This window comes from Antechinus flavipes, chromosome 4, assembly GCF_016432865.1.
Source record: "Antechinus flavipes isolate AdamAnt ecotype Samford, QLD, Australia chromosome 4, AdamAnt_v2, whole genome shotgun sequence".
Lineage (NCBI taxonomy): Eukaryota > Metazoa > Chordata > Mammalia > Dasyuromorphia > Dasyuridae > Antechinus > Antechinus flavipes.
This window is the reverse complement of record NC_067401.1, coordinates 416,334,389-416,351,591: the sequence shown is the minus strand read 5'-3', so window position 1 is coordinate 416,351,591 and position 17,203 is coordinate 416,334,389. Positions and strand designations below refer to the sequence as shown.

Here is a 17,203-nt window from a genome sequence, read left to right as displayed (position 1 = left end):
ATGAAGAGCTTTAAATGTCAGAGATTATATTTTGTCCTAGAGGAAATAGGGAGCCATTGGAACTTGTTAAAATAGGTAGTGACATGGTCTAACTTGTGTTTGGAAAATCACTTTGGCAGCTGTGTGGGGCATGAATTGGAAACACCAATGAGAAAACCGTAGCAGTAGTCTAGGCAAGAAGCTAAGTTATAGTGTTTGTGATATTAGTGTGATGGGGTTGCATGTGAAGAAAACTGAAAAGATAAAATAAAAACTGACAAAACTTGGCAACTAATTGAATGGGGGGGGGGGAGAAATAAAGAGAAACAATAATTCTAAGGTTGTGAATCTGGATGTGGTGGAAGGATGATGGTACCCTACACAAAAGTAAGGAAGTTGGGTAAAGGACATATTTTGATTTTTTTTTTTTTTAATAAAAAGATTATTGCACACCCCTCCATTTCCTAGTGCTTCCCTACAAAAATTACCTCGGATATATTTTGTATATATGTATATGTAAATATATTGCACATTGTATTCTTCTGTAAAGTGAAAGCTTCTTGAATACAGGAACTATCTTGATTTTGTCTTTCTTTCCAGTTCCTGGCTCACAGCAGGTACTCAATAAATGCTTCCCCACTGATGTGTAGATTTTAAGATGCCTTCAAAATATCCCGTGAAAAATATCCAGTGGTCAGTTGGTAATGCATGACTGGAGCTCAGGAGAGAAACTAGGATTGGATTTATAAGCCTAGACATAATCATGGAAGCCCAGGGAGCTAATGAGTTCATTGTGGGAGAAAAGTACCCAGGCAGAAGCTTAAGGCACACTCACAAAAGTACTTGTGAAAAATATTCTCCTGAAAATCGTTTTACCCATGTTTTCCTCTAAATGGAATTATCCCAACAGAAATTAGCTCATACTACACCTTTATCCCCTGTTCACTCTGGAAAGATCAGTACAGCTGTATATAGCAGCACATACATGTATAAAGTGTGTAGTAGTACCAGATATAAGTCTATTGCAAAACCCGTCAATATCCCTAGACACTGACAGCAGCTTCTTTAGAAAAGCCCCACCTCATTTCCCTGCCCCTCAAAACATATAGTCCCCCACTTCTCAGTCCCTCCAGTCTCCAGGAGCCTCTCATGGAACTCAGATGGCTCCAGTCCCCCAAAGTGCAAACACTTCTCCCCGTTTTTCACGGCTCCATTTCCCAGGCCACCCAGTGTGGCTTCAGCGCCTACTACGTGCTGAGCTCTCGGAGTCAAGAGACAAAAACCCGAGTCCTGCTCTCCAGGAGCTCGCGGGGGTGATACGAACCAGATAAAGGCAGAGTCAATCTGGGGTGATTCCTAGAGGCTGAAGGACTTTGCCGGACTTGAGGCTGCAGCTTCCCCCGCACCCCTCACGCTCCTGACACCACTGCTGGGTTCATTCGCCGACCTCGTTTGTGTCTCTCGGATTAGAACATCTGTCCATCCTCGGGGTGCAATCCCCGCGCACCCCCTCCCCCTCGTCCCCGCGGGGTCGCTTCCCACCGGGAGGCCCACGCCCGGGGTCCCGGCCCCGGTTCCCCTCGTGCCCCCGCCCGCGCGCCCCCTCCCTCACTCACCATGCTGGGTGAAGATATTGAAGCCGGCCTCCTCCGCGCGCCCCGCCGCGTCCCGTCTGCGGCCGGCCGGCCTGGAGGCGCTGCTCCCGCGGCTCCCACGGGGTTGCGGCTGCTGGAGCCCCGGAGCCTCCCCGACGCGGCCCACCTGCTGCCCCATCCCCGCGCTCGCGTACTCCCGAGCCCCCGCCGACCCCTGGTCACATTCCTCCCTCCTCGGCTCCGGCCTCGGGGCTCCCCGCCCGGCGCTCGCTAGCTCGCTCGCGGCGGCGGCCGGCCCGGCCGAGCGGCCTTCGCGCGCGGGGTCTCGGCCGCCGCCTCCACTGGGCTGCGGACGACTCACGGGCTCCGGCGTTCCCTCCCCCTCCGGCGGCCCCGCGCCCCCAACGCCGCCGCTGCCGCCGCCGCCGCTGCTGCCGCCATCTTAACCACTGAGCACGGGCGGAGCGTGGGACAGAGCGTCTCCCGCCCCCCGCTCGGCACCTCCGCTACAAGAGGCGGGGCCTCTCCCAATGGCTCCGCCCCAGTCTCCGCCTTCCCTAGCTCTGCTGGCAGCAGCTGCGGGCGTCTCTCTCCACCTGAGAGCTTCTGCTCCCCGCAGCCTCCAATCCTCTATTCCAGCCCCACGGGCACCTCCCACGCGCTCCACATCGCCGCCTCCTCCGAGGGGGCCGGCTCCGATCTCCACCCGGCCAAGGTGGGCAAGCAACGGGCTTTTACTGAGTGCCCATTTTGTGCCCAGCCAGGGGTACCAATATAGAGGGTTAAAATCAGGAAAACCCGAGTTCGAATGTGACTCTAGACAAGGCGGCTGAGCTCTCTGAGCCTCTGTTGTAATAAAATCACCTACTTCACAGGTTTCTGTTACAGATCAGATAAGATGATACTTGTACGGTATCTCTGCAACCTTAAAGGGAATACAAATACCCGTTCTCATCAGTCAATAAGCATTTATTAAGTAAGCCTACGATGGACCCGGCACGGAGCTAAGTGCTGGGGATACAAAGAGAGGTACAAGACCTCTGCCCTCAAGGAATGCGTAGTCTGATGGATAATCAACCGGGGGAAGAGATTAGTTTTAAGGGGAACTGGCAAAGGCTTCTTACACAAGTGGGAGTGTAGCTGAGATTGAAAAAAGCTAGGAGGTGGAGATGAGGAGAGAGAGAATTCCAGGCATAAAGGCAGCCACTGAAAATATAGGCGTGAGCAGAAACTCTTGGAGGAATAGCAAGGAAGCCAGTGTCACTGCATCACTTCAACGTTTGTAAGAAGATTGAGTGTATACCAGCAGTTCTGAAATCAGACTGAAGATAGAGAACACAAAGAAAATGCTTGTTGATAAAGTGTGGCCAGGAACAGATTAAAATAGTCAAAGGAATACAATTATACTTCTAAAGGTCTCAATCCCTACCCCCAGTTCCAAAATAGTCTTGGAATAGTTGCTCTGGAACTAATCACCCTTTAGCGGGAGATGAACCATTGAGTCAGCCTGGACCTTTGAAGAGAGATCAATCTACCAACCAAAGAACAGGTATTCATAAAGCACCTAATAGGTGTTTGGCACTGTGTAGGCACAGTGGATACAAAATCAAAAAATGAAACAGTCCCTATAAGAGCTTACATTCTCTGGGGAATGAGGGGGAAGAGAGGAGGGACTAGATTTATGATTTCATTCATAAATGCCTTCCAGATAAGAAAATTCCCTCCACCAATATAATCTGCAATTTTCTTTTCTACAATTTATAAATGGATTTTGAGAGGTCAAGTTACTTGCTCAGGGTCCCACAGCCAGCATGTGCAAGAGGTGGGATTAGAATACAGGTTTTCCTGGTTCTGATGCTAAATTTCTTTTACCATTCTTATATATATATATACACACACAAATATAGCATATGTATTAATCACATATGTATACACACATAGGTATATTCGTCTGTGTCAATACAGTGTGTAAGTGCACATATATGTTGCCTGTGCTTGTTTGCATGCATATATGTATGTGTACATATACATGTGCGTATAAACCTATGCATATGCTGTACACAAAATGAAAATATCACCAGCAGAGGGGGAGAGTCACAAAGGCTTCATGTAGAAGGTGACCCTTGAGGTGAGATTTATAAGAAATTGAGGCTTCTAAGAGGCAGAGATGAGGAAAGAGTGAATTCCAGGCAGGGCATCCGATAACCCATGCCAAAGCAGAGGCAGATGGAATGTTTTTGCCTTTTTTTGTATTCTCAGCACTTAGCACAGTGCCTGGCATAGTAAGAATGTTTAATAACTGCTTGTTGATTGATTGATTGCTCTGTTTGAGGAACAGCTAAAAAGCCCGCTTGTCTGGATCAAAGAGCACTTGAAAAGAAGTAAGATCGATTAACTATGGAAAGGTCCATTGGTACCAGGTTATAAAGAGCTTCAAATGTCCAACAAAGAAGAAGAGATAAAACTACAGCTATCCTAACCAAAACCTCAGCTTAGAAAATTAGAGCCTATCAATCTGCTAACTTTTAAGAAGGGACTAGATTTTTAATTTTTAAGGACCCAGGATAACTTTCACAAAACTATTAAGACTTTAGTTGAGAAAGAATAAAAATGATCTCACTATAACATAGATCTGTAATTTCATTTTGCAAGTACTGTCTCTATTAATTCAGAACAAAATTATGATAATGTAACAGGAACTTTGGCCTCAGTTTCCCTGGACAAAGCCAGCTACATTTTCCCTTTAGGGTTCTGAAAACAGCACTGAGGGATTGTAGTGTCTTTTCCATTATAGGCATGAGCTCCCATTCCAATAGGATCTTCTTCCTGTTGTAAATTGTCAATTATTAATATCTCAGGTTTTTTAAATGAACTAATATCAAATAACTTTTTCAAAGAGATATTTAATTCAAAGAAATATCAAGACAGACATACAAACATTTCCTCTCTATATTTGGGGGCAACCCTCTTCCCGATACTACTTTTGTCTCTGGGGAAAGTAGACTCAGACTTTCTGTATAACATTTGTCCCACCATGTTTATGTCTATATGTGACACCATTCAAGATTGAGCCCTTGTCTCATTGGGATGGATCCTACCAGTCCTACATTGAGGCCATTCCTTAAGGCTTCTCTGGGTTTCAAAGCAACACTAGCTAAGTGCAAAACCTGACACAGACTTTGCTCTTGAACCTCTGGTGGTACTTTCTCTTGACCTTTCAAACACACAGTATTGCAGTCACCTTCTTTACCTAAAATGAAAGAACAAACACTTTGGCAAGAACTGAGGTCCTTCTTCAAAGGCCTGAGGCCTCTTCCTTTACAGTATTGTCTCTCACCAGAATGGTGCCAGATTGAAAAAAGTCAATCCAAGATTCAAAGGGTGAGGTGGACTGGTACTTTTTAAATGCTCCAAGTTTTGGAGTTTGTCCAAGCCAGTGCAAGAAACTCCTGCTCACCAAGTGGTCAGGAGAACAGAACCACTTAGAGAATATCTATACTTGTGCCAATGTCTCCATGGGATTGAAAAAGTCAAGCACTCTGCAATGCTCATAAGGACAGGGAAATATGATCTTTTGACTTGCCCATGTACTCTCAGCTTTATGCTGACTCAAGATGAGAGGAAGCTAGTCCCCTATTCTAGCAGTAAAACTAATATAATCTATCTATGATAAATACTTGTTGAATGAAAGAATAGTGTTTTTTACTGTATTCTCCTAAAGCAAGTGGATTATTATTTGGGATAGCATTATTCCCTTCCAATCCACCAGGGAATCATAATATAATTAGCTGATAACCTCCTGAAATACTTTGCTGTTCAATCTGTTAACTACCCAAACCATGATCTTTTTTCAGTCCTTCCTAGCTCCTTTGTAGTATTAGATATTTGTCAGTCTCCTCCTCTTAGATATTCTCTTTTCTGGTTCTCCTTCTGCCTGGTCAATCCTTCTCAGCCTGTATCCAACTCCTCCACACACAGATGATCAGGATGCCATCATAAGCCCTTTTTGCAGGCTTTTTATTAACAAGTTTTGCTCAAGTACCAATTCCTATAGGAAACCTGTCCAAATCCCCATTCCCTTTGTTGCTAGTGACCCCCCCCCATATTATCATGTATTTATTTCTTATTTAATTTTCTAGGTCCATACTTTTACCTTGATAAAATGTAAATTCCAATGAAAATAAGTTTAACATGATTATACATTTATAGTTTATACTAGATTGCTTGCTGTCTTGGGGAAGAGAAAGGGAAGAGAAGAAGGAAGAAAAATTTGGAACTCAACATCTTACCAAAATGAAGGTTGAAAACTCTCTTTACATATAACTGGAAATAACAAAATAATATTAAAGGATATGAAATGTGGTGATATATATCAACATAAGTGAAAATAGATGATATAAAGAATATTAAATAATAAAATATATATCCCATTCTGATTTTTCTTATGCAGCATGACAAATATGGAAATATATTTTAAAGAATTGGACATGTTTAACCTATATCGGATTGTTTACTGTATTGGTAGGAAGGGAGGAGGAGAGAGGATGAAAAATTTGGAACACAAGGTTTTGCAAAAATGAATGTTGAAAACTATCTTTGTGTGTATTTGGAAAAAAAATAAAATATTATTTTAAAAATGTAAATTCCTTGAGAGCAGGGATTATTTAATTTTTCTCTTTGCTTCTCCAGCTCTTAGCACACAGTGTCTGGCACATTGAAGATACTATATAAAAGCAAGCTGAATAAATGTTGAACTATGCATACATTTATTCCTGTAAGTCCCACAGTGCAAAATCGATGTTCCTTTCCCTGCCAAAGCACTTCGTATACTCTTCATCCGAGGGCTACATCATCAGTAAATATTCTTTGATGACAAAGGAAAACTAGTATAGGGAGCTATGCCATGGGAATCTGAGTCAGTTCTTACTCATCCTTAGCCTGTTTACCCAAAAGAGTGACTCAGACAGAAGTGAAAAATGTACTAACTTACTTCATATTTTTACATTTAAACAAATGTTACCTCCTCCACACATTCACTCCCTTTTCCCACACTGTTACCAGTCAATGTCGATCCTATAGCATGTCTCCAAGCTGTTCTTTCTTTGGCCTTGTTTGCTTTCTGATTACTGGCTGCCAAAGATCCCTCATTGAAGGACCCACTAGCAAGATGCCAAATAAGCAGGGATTGTCCAAGAACCAAGGCTGAAACCTTGCAAACCATGGGTCAATTGTGTTGAGACTTAAGATTGGAGGAGCAGTCAGCAAATGAGTAGAAACAACCACTGCCTTTATGTGTACGTTGTTTTTTTTTTTGTTTGTTTTTCATAAAAACCAGCCAGGTTGGAGGAGGATATAGAGCAGTAGACAAAGAGTTTGGTTGTTTTCCTAATGCTTCTGAGCGGCTGTCCTATCCAATAAAGAGAAACTCACAGTGAGCACCAATTTATTTTGGCGGTCCTTTTCTATGATGACTCAACATTTCCATTCACCTGTTTGCATATACAGTATTTCAAAGGTTCATGTCACATGTGGTGTTGTTGACTCCTCAAGGCAGATTAAGCTCAGTGTGAGTCAACAGTCATAATGTAGCCAAGAGGCCTTAGGTTATCTCAAAGGAGACATAAGATCCAGAGCTAGGATGGTGATGAAACTGGCCAAATCACTTCGAAAATTTTGTGTCCCTTTTTCTGATCACTTCACTTTTAGGAAAGTCATTAATAACTGGGAGTCCCTGTCCCTATGGTTCTTTGATATCTGTCCCATTTGGTGCCAAACACCATTCTTCATGTAAGTAGATGCTTTCACAGTGTTTGTGAGATATACATATATACACATATATACATACATATATACACGAATGATGCTGATTCAATTTTTTCTTTAGTAGTTCTTGTTACTTTAATTTTTTTTAAATATTGCCTCCATTTACAATATATCTCAACAAGCCATCCCTTGTAATAAAGATTTTTTAAAAGAAGGAGAGGAGTTGAAAACAGTTCAGCAAAACTAACCAACATATGAACTAAACCTAACAGTATACACTACGTTCTACCCCACGGTCATCCCAGCTACCAACCTTTGCAAAAGAAAGAAAGGAAGCTTTGCTTTCTTGCCTCTTTGATGATCATTCAGTTCTATTTTGAATGGTTCATTTTATTCTCCCTGTAGGCAGGAGGTAATGATTAAATGAGTTTTCAATATCTTTCAGCTGTAAGAGTCCTATGACTTAATATTTATTTGACTTTAAAACTTTATAAATTATTAAGAAACTATTTCAAGTGATTGGCAAAGTACTACATAAATGCTAGTGGTACTAATAACATTTATTCACTTCATTAATAAATAATCATTCACTTCCTCTTCAATAGTAATAATGGAATAACTGACTATTCAATTCATCAATTAAACAAGCATTTATTAAATGCCTACTATGTGCATATTATTACTCTTGCCACCGAGGGAGATACAAAGAAAAACAAGTTATAATCTTTGCCTTCAAGGAGTTGACAGCCTAATGGGAGATGTAATATTATATACAAATATATATATATATACATATATATAATAACACACATATATGCATATACATATGACTATAATACAAAACAGAAAAATTAGAAGTACTCGGGAGCAAAAGATTGTGAAAGTTCTGAGGAAAGAGAGAACCCATATAATCAGGGATCAAGTGGCTTTTCAGCTTGGCCTTTGTAGAATGGGCAGATTTATAGAATGCGAGAGAAGGCATGCCAAGCAGAAGGAATATCCATAGTAATGGCATAGAAATAAAAAATTGTGAATTGATGAACAATTTAATCTTTCTGGATCATAAATTTAGGGAAAAAACCTCACAAGTCATATGGTCTAACAACTCATTTAACAGATAAGGAAACAAAATAAGGTCAGATAGGTTCTGATTTGTCCAAGGAAAACACATAGTAAATGGTAGGGCCATTATTCAAATCCAAATCTTCTGACTCTGACTCTTTCCATGGAGAAATGTGATATAGAGCTGAAAACATAAATTAGCGCCATATTCTGGAACAATTTTTTTTTACACTACACTAAGGAATTTGGACTTTTATGGATGAGCAATAGAAAGCCATAAGAAGTTGGGTTTTTTTTGTTTGTTTTTTAAATCAATGGAGAGATGTGACTAAATGTCTACATTAAGGAATATTAGTATGATACCTGTCATTATAGGGAAGGGACATGTTTCAAATATTTAATGGTAGAGTTGTCTACTTTCCCCAACTCCGTGAGACACAGAAAAAAAAAATGACATTTCCATAATGATTCCTTTGGAAGAATGAAGACAAGATGCATTTACTCTCAAGCTAAAAGGCACTGGAGAAAGCCATAGAGAATAATAATAGGATCCAATGCCTTCAAGAATAACCATGTCCTTTGTTCTGAGTTCCCTGGATTTACCCAGGTTTAAAAGAAAAAAAATCTTCCATGGAAATTATGGTGGTCTTCTAAGGTGCAATATTATGAAATAGACAATATCAAGTTCATCAAAGGAGAGGAGTAGATGAATACTTAGCCTTTAACAATGGATAACGAACAAAGCTTATATCCAAGGTGACATTCAGTATCCAATTCCAAAATCATTTAGCAAGCTTGAATATACCACAGAGAAGCAACACTGGAAACAGTGGGATCCAAAGATGAAGATAATATCAACAATCCAAGATTAAAGCAACAGTCAGTAAATTCCTTAAGGAAGCAGGGAAAGGGAATACTTGACCTGGGCAAAATCTTAGCACATAATTATGAATTTTTAGCTGGGAAGATTTAGGAGCTTTCAACTGACAAACATTTACAATGTGCTTACTATATACAGGCACTGTGATATGTACTAGAGATACAAAAAAAGAGGAAAAAGTTCCTGTCCTCAAGGAAGTTACAGTCTAAAGGGGGAAATAACAACTAAACAAATCTATATAAAGCAAGTTATATATAATATTTTCAATGTGACTTTGCACATAATCCATCAACCAACAAACAAAATCCTCAACTCTTGCCTGTGATGGTGTAACCCAAGTTCATGATGGATCCTAGCCCAAAATTTACTGGGTGATGAACTGGTGCTGATCAACAACACAGTTATCAAAGGGTTTTTAAAACCAAAAAAAGATGAAACAATCCAAATAAAGTTGTTACCTGAGTCTTTCTTTGCTAGAACTCAGTAAACAATAAGCTAGACCAGAATCTACTTAAGCCAATTGGATCAGTGACAGTCTTGTTAGGGCCCATATCTTTGTTAATCAATATGTAGCTAGAGCAATACACCTAAGAGAAATTCTTCAAATATTTAAAGAAATTTATCATGTCACTCGACTTCTAAGAGAATCATTTCTGATTGAAATAATTTTATTGTATGCTCCAAAAAGTTATCAAACTGTGCATACCCTTTGACCCAGCAGTGCTACTACTGGGCTTATATCCCAAAGAGATCTTAAAGGAGAGAAAGGGATCTGTATGTGCCAAAATGTTTGTGGCAGCCCTGTTTATAGTGGCCAAAAAGTGGAAACTGAGTGGATGCCCACCAATTGGAGAATGGTTGAGTAAATTGTGATATATGAATGTTATGAAATATTATTGTTCTGTAAGAAACGACCAGCAGGATGAATACAGAGAGGACTGGTGAGACTTACATGAACTGATGCTAAGTGAAATGAGCAGAACCAGGAGATCATTATATACCTCAACAACGATACTGTATGAGGATGTATTCTGATGGAAGTGGATTTCTTCGACAAAGAGATCTAACTCAGTTTCAATTGATCAATGATGGACAGAAGCAGCTACACCCAAAGAAAGAACCCTCGGAAATGAATGTAAATTGTTTGCATTTTTGTTTTTCTTCCTGGGTTATTTTTACCTTCTGAATCCAATTCTTCCTGTGCAACAAGAGAACTGTTCGGTTCTGCACACATATATTGTATCTAGGATAAATTGTAACCTATTTAACATGCATAGGACTGCTTGCCCTCTGGGGAGGGGGTGGAGGGAGGGAGGGGAAAAATTGGAACAGAAATGAGTGCAAGGGATAATGTTGTAAAAAATTACCCTGGCATGGGTTCTGTCAATAAAAAGTTATAATTATGGAAAAAAAAGTTGACTAGGTCTTTTAATTGGTATTATTGGTTTATGTACATTTTCATTTCCATTATTATATGTAATTCTTTTTTCTGTGACTTTGTTCTTCTTAACTAAAAGACTTTTTCAGACTCCACATTAAATTCATTTTATTTTTGAGTAAAAAAAAATTAAAAAAGAAATAATTTTATTGGTTCAAAGGGGCAGAAAAAAAGATAATTATGTATAAAATACTGAGAAAAAAACAGCCTCACAGAGAAAAAAAAATATAAAAATGATCACTGTCCTGTTTTCCAGCATCTGATTTATTTAAGACTGACATAAGGAGTTGAATCTTAAAAGCTGGGAAATCCTGAAACTTAAAACTGTTTGGTAACCATGGTATGACTACCTATTGCCTTGTGGTGTGTGATTGACCCGGGTTTGGTTTCTCTCCATTTTCTCCAAGAGAGTTGAAAATTGGGTCTGCTTGGGGAATCATGTCTCTTGAGTGGTTAGGTCATATGGAGACCTCAAGGCTTACACTGCCATCTGCTGCTGTCAGAGCACAGTGGAGCAAAAGCTTTTTTTCTTTTGAAAGAGCTGATTACAGGAAAGGCTTTGCTAATATCTAGAGTTCTATCTCTTCCCATCTTGTGCTGCTATTTACTGTCTGAGAGGAACCAATGGAGCACAGCCAAAGAAACAGATCTGGGAATGGCTCTGCATTGCCCAGGCTGAGGGTTCTCAAGTTGAAAGAGGCTGAATGTTTCTAGGAAAGGCTAAGCACAGCAAGAAAACAGAAAGGAAGACTTAAAGTACCAGGAAGTCACAGTCAGGATCCCACATGATTTAGAAGCCACTACTATCAATGACTGGAGGACGTGGATAAAATATTCTAGAAGGTAAAAGAAATGAACTTGCTCAAGAATAATTTACTCAGCAATACAAAACAGAATCCTACAAAAGGGAAAAATGACCTTTAGGGAAATAAAGCAAGAATTCCCTATAAGACAGAGCTTTGTAGAAACTGAAGTTCAAATGCACGTGCAAAGAAAAATAAAAGTGAATAAATAGTTATAATTGGCCAAATAAGAATAAACTGCTTACATTCAATTATGGGTAGGTGACACACATGTTCCTTCTAAACCTCACCATCATCAAAGGTCATAGAGTGAATTTAATTAGACAAGGCCTGGGAGTGATTCCAATATATTTTGATGATTTTTAAGAGAACAGAAAAAAGAGAAGAATAGAAATATACTGTCAAAGGAGAAGAAAAGGAAGGTTAGGGAAAATTATCTTGCATAATTAGGATCCACAAATAGACATTTGTAAAACCTAGAAGGATTGAACAGGGAGAGTAGCTGACTCTTGACTTCACTTTCAAATGAATTAGTTAAAGGAAAGAAGAATATACATATGCATACACACACAGAATTGGATTCAGAAATATATTTCATTCAACAAGAAATTCTACAGGAAAGGAGAGAAGGGAGAAAGGAGAATTAAAGGGAGAGTAAATTAATGGAGGAACTGATTTTAAACAAAGCTAACTCTAAGGATGTATAAAAGTATTATAGTTCTTTTGAAATGGCAAAAAATAGGAATCTGAGGGAGTATCCATAAATTAGGGAATTGATGAACAATATATGATGTATAAATGGGATTGAATATTATTGTGTTGTAAGACATAATTAAGAGGATGATTTCAGGGAAACTTGAAAAGACTTGTATGATCTGATGGTCAGTGATGAAAATGGAATCAGGAGAGCAATTAATATAATGATAGAAATATGGTAAATGCAAACAACTTTGAAATAATTAGGAACTATTATCAGTGTAATGTCCAATCATGATTCCAGAGGACTAATGATAAAATATGCTACTCATTTCCTGATAGAGACATGAAGGCCTCAAAGTACAGAATGAACCAAATATATATTTTTTAAACATGGTCAATGTGGAAATTTGTTTTGATTGCTTATAAATCTTTGTAATGGGTTTTGTTTTTTCTTTAGATCTGAAGGAGGGAAGAGTTAGAAGGCAGATTTTTGCCAATTAAAAACAAATATATGTCATATATATATGTGCACACACACACAATTTAAAAAAAGAAAGTCAAAAAAGTTAATAACATTTTAAGTAAAAATTAAATTGATAGGATCTATTTAAAAACTAACTAATTTTATTTTTTAAAAAAAGAACAGGGGAAAACAAATTAGCAGCTTCAAAAATGAAATAGAATTCACAACAAACAATAGAAAATATTTTGCTCAGATATATTTCAATAAAATCAGCAAATTTAATGAAATGGATTTTTTTTTTATGTAAAGTGCCCAAATTAGCAGAATAAGAAATAAAAAATTGAAATAACCCAATTTTAGAAAAAAAGAAATTGAACAAATCATAAATAAATTAACAAAGAAGTAAAAAAATTCCAAGATCAGCTGGATTTACAAACAAATTCTATAAAACCTTCAAAGAACAATTAATTCCATTATTATACAAACTATTTTCAAAAATAGGGAAAAAAAGGAATTCTACCAAATTCTTTCTCATTTATAATCTAGTCTTAATATCTAGGTAAGGATACTCAAATCAGAGAAAAACTGTAGCCTGATATCGCTAATGAATGCAAAACTTTTAAACAAAATATTAGTAGAGGGTATAACAACATTTCCCAAAAATTATACACTAGAATCACATTAGGGTTATACTAGGAATGTAGCACAAGTTCATTAGGAAAACTACAAATGAAATTGACCATATTAACAATAAGAAAAACAAAAATCATTTGACTATGTCAATAGATGCAGAAACAATATTTTTGAGAAAATAAAACATTCATTTCTTTTTTAAAAAACATACACAAAATAGAAATAAATAGACCTTTCCTTAATTTGGTAAATAGTGCAAAACTAAAACCAAGAGCAAGCATTATATAAATTAGAGACCTTTTCAATAAAATAAGAGGTAAAGAAAGTAAGTTCATTGTCATCATTGCTATATATGATATATTGCAATAAGACAAGAAAAACACATTGAGGCATAGGCAAAAAAAAGAAAGAAAACTGCAGATAATATGATAGTGTATTGAAAGAGCCATATTGACTTAATTAAAATTAATTGAAATAACTTCAATAAAATTGCAAGATATAAAATAAATTCACATAAATCATCAGCATTTCTGGGTATTTTGAACAAAACTCAGCAGGAAAAAAATAAAGATAAAAATTCCATTTAAAATAATTATATAATATATGAAAATCAAGAGACACAGAGGAACTATATGAATACAACTATAAAATATTTATAGTAAGTAAAATATTTTAAATAATAAAGACCTAAATAGAGAAATATTGTTTGTGAACAGACTAAGCCAATATAATAAAAATGAAACTACAACCTTGATGAATATTCTTATTTATAACCATATCAATCAAGTTACCAAATGATTACTTTGCAGAACTAAAAACAAAATAATAATTTAAAAGTTTATCTGAAGGGGAAAAAAGTCAATAATCTCAAATGAAATAATTTTTCAAAAGTAAGACCATCTAGCAGCACTTGCTTTTAAACTATATTACAAAGCAGTGCTGTTAGTTGGTTAAAGATGGGTTGATTAGTGGAATAGATTAGCTACACAACACTGATAATGAATATAATAGAAAAGTAATACACCTTAAGAAATGAAAAAAAGGTTCACAGGTCACTGGGAAAACCAATATGAACTGGTACATACAACTAGGAGACCAGAGATGATATGCACTACCAACCTACTGGGAGAATTGAAGGATTTCAAAATATAAAAAGAGATTAGCTATGGTCAGTGAGAGAATTTGCTTCACTTGACTATGCACATTGTTATAAGCATTTTCTCATTTTTTTTCTTTCATTCATTGTAGGGAAAAGGGAATAGAGAGAATGAAAATAAATTATTGTTAAAAGTTATATAGAACATTTTTAAAAGGGTTTATATTGTCTGTAGAGAGCCAGAATGGTGGGTTAGAGGCAGCCACCCAAGCTGAACTCTCCCAACAATTCTTTCCAAACAACTTTAAAATAACTCATCAAATTATATTTTGGAGTGACATTGCCAACAACAGGGCAATGTAAGAGATTTTTCCAAGCTAAAACAACTTAGAAGGTAGGGAGCGAGTCCTAAATATGGCCACTGTACTAGCCATGGATTGTGGACGTGGCTGAACGGTGGAAGCAGCAGCAGCAACAGTAGCTTCAGGAACTCTCAACCCAGACATGGTAAGGGGATTAGATAATTAGTCAGAAACAGATTACAGAGGACCCTTTGTAGGAAGGGTATAGCTGACACTGATTGGTAACTCTTATTGCCTATACATAGTTCTGGGTCACAGTTTCAGGGTAGATAAGAGTGCTTATAGTTGGCTACAAGGGAGAAGGAATCTTGGTAGCAATTTCAAAATAGAAAGTGACTGTAGAAGAAGAGAAGCCCTGGTTACTAACACACTGTACCTGCAGGGCAGCAGGGGAAAGAGCAGAGCACTAAAAACTTGCAGACTTCTAAAACTAGCTCTGAAAACAGCAGCTTGAGAAAGTCTGAAATTTGAGAAGTGCCTCCCCATCTGCAAGTGAGCAGAGCCCAAATCCAACATATAATATATTATGCAAAGTTGAGCAATAGACTCAGAAAATGAGCAAACAAAAATAACAACATGAAAAAGAACATGACCATAAAAAGCTGGTGGCAGGGGGACAAGGCATAAACTCAGAAGATAATAATGTGAAAACAGCTACCAGTAAAGATTCAAAGACAAACGCTAATAGGACCCAAGCATAGCAAAAATTCAAAAAACTTAAAGAGATGAGTGATAGAGGAAAAATTGGGAAACAGAAATGAAAGTAGTGTAAGAAAAAAAAGAAAAGAGAGTTAACAGTACTGTAAAAAGGGTACAAAAATATTGAAAAAAATACCTTAACAGAATTAGAAAAAAAAAAAAAACAATGTTTAAAACATATAAACCAGAATTGGCCTAATGGCAACAGAGGCACAGAATTATATTGAAGAAAAGAACTCCTTAAAAAGCAGAATTAGCCAAATGGTAAAGTTCTTTTTTTTTTTTTTAAGTTCACTGAAGAAAATAATCCCTTAAAATTTATCATTGGGTAAGTGAAAGCTATTAAGTCCATGACGCATCAAGATACAATATAACAAAGGAAAAAATAAATGAAAAAAATAGAAATGTGAACTATCTCATTGGAAAAACAACTGACTTAGAAAATAGGTCAAATAGAGATAAGAATTATTGGACTACCCAAAAGCCACAAACAAACAAGCAAACAAACAAACAAAAAAAACCCTGGACAACCTCAAGAGGGCAAAATAGAAATGGAAAGAATCCACTATCACTACTTGAAAGAGATTTTAAAATAAAAACATCAGGGACATCAGAGCCAAAATCCAGAGTTCTCAGATCAAAGAGAAAGTATTGCAGGCCACCAAAAGAAACAATTCAAATATTGTGGAACTATAGCCAGGAAGGTATTTGGCAGCTTCCACATTATGGTGGAATTAGAGAACTTGGTATATTATATATCAGAAAACAAAGGAGTTAGGATTATAACCAAAAATCACCTACCCACTAAAACTGGACATAATCTTTTAGGGAAAAAAAAGGATATTTAATGAAATAGAAGACTTTCAAGCATTTCCAGTTAAAGACCAGAGATGAATAAAAAATTTGACCTTCAAATACAAGATTCAAGCAAAATATAAAAAGGTAAAAAATAAACAAGAGAAAAATTAAGAAATTCAATATGGTTAAACTCTTTATGTTGTAGATGACAAGATAATATTTAGAAATCTTAACTTTATTATTATAAGATCAATTAGAAAGAGTACATGTAGACAGAGAGTATGGATGTAAGATGATTGTAATGGGATGGTATCCTCCTCCCCCCCAAAAAAATTAAGGAATGAGAAAGAAAATTGCACTAAAAGAAGAAGAGGTGAGATTGAATGGGATAACTTATCCCACATAAAAGAGGCATGAAAGATCTATTTTAATAAAGGGAAAGATGAGGGGAGGTGCAGACAAAGCTTAAACCTTGCTCTCATCACATTTGGCTCAAAGATGGAATAATATACATACTCAGATGCACAAATCTAACTTACCCTATAGGGAAGTAGAAGGGGATGGTGATAATAAAAGGGGGATGGGGGACTGAAAAAAGGGAGAATATGTTAGGAAAGGGGAAAGTAAAACACTTGTGAGGAGGAAAAGGGTGAGGTATAAGAGAAAGGAGGGATAAATAAATGAAAATAGCAGGCAGGGAAATACACAGTGATCATAATTATAAATGTGAATGGGATCAACTCATCCATAAAACAGAAGTAGATAGCAGAATGAATTAAAAAACAGAAGTCTATAATATGTTGTTTACAAGAAACACATGTGAAGCAAAGAGATACACACATGGTAAAGGTGAGGGATGAGAGCAGAATCTTATGCTTCAACTGAAAAAAAAAGCAGGGGTAGCAATCATGATCTCAGACAAATTAAAAAGAG

The 17,203-nt window shown here is 37.3% G+C and overlaps 1 protein-coding gene across 1 annotated transcript in view; it reads right to left on the bottom strand.

Moving 5' to 3' along the window:
• The window catches only part of ABL2 (ABL proto-oncogene 2, non-receptor tyrosine kinase), a 102,127-nt gene extending 100,375 nt beyond the window's left edge, over positions 1 to 1,752 (bottom strand). The window contains 1 exon segment of the mRNA XM_051998862.1: positions 1,596 to 1,752. Within this exon segment, the coding sequence (XP_051854822.1) occupies positions 1,596 to 1,752 (157 nt within the window).
• Positions 1,753 to 17,203: the final 15,451 nt, after the last annotated feature.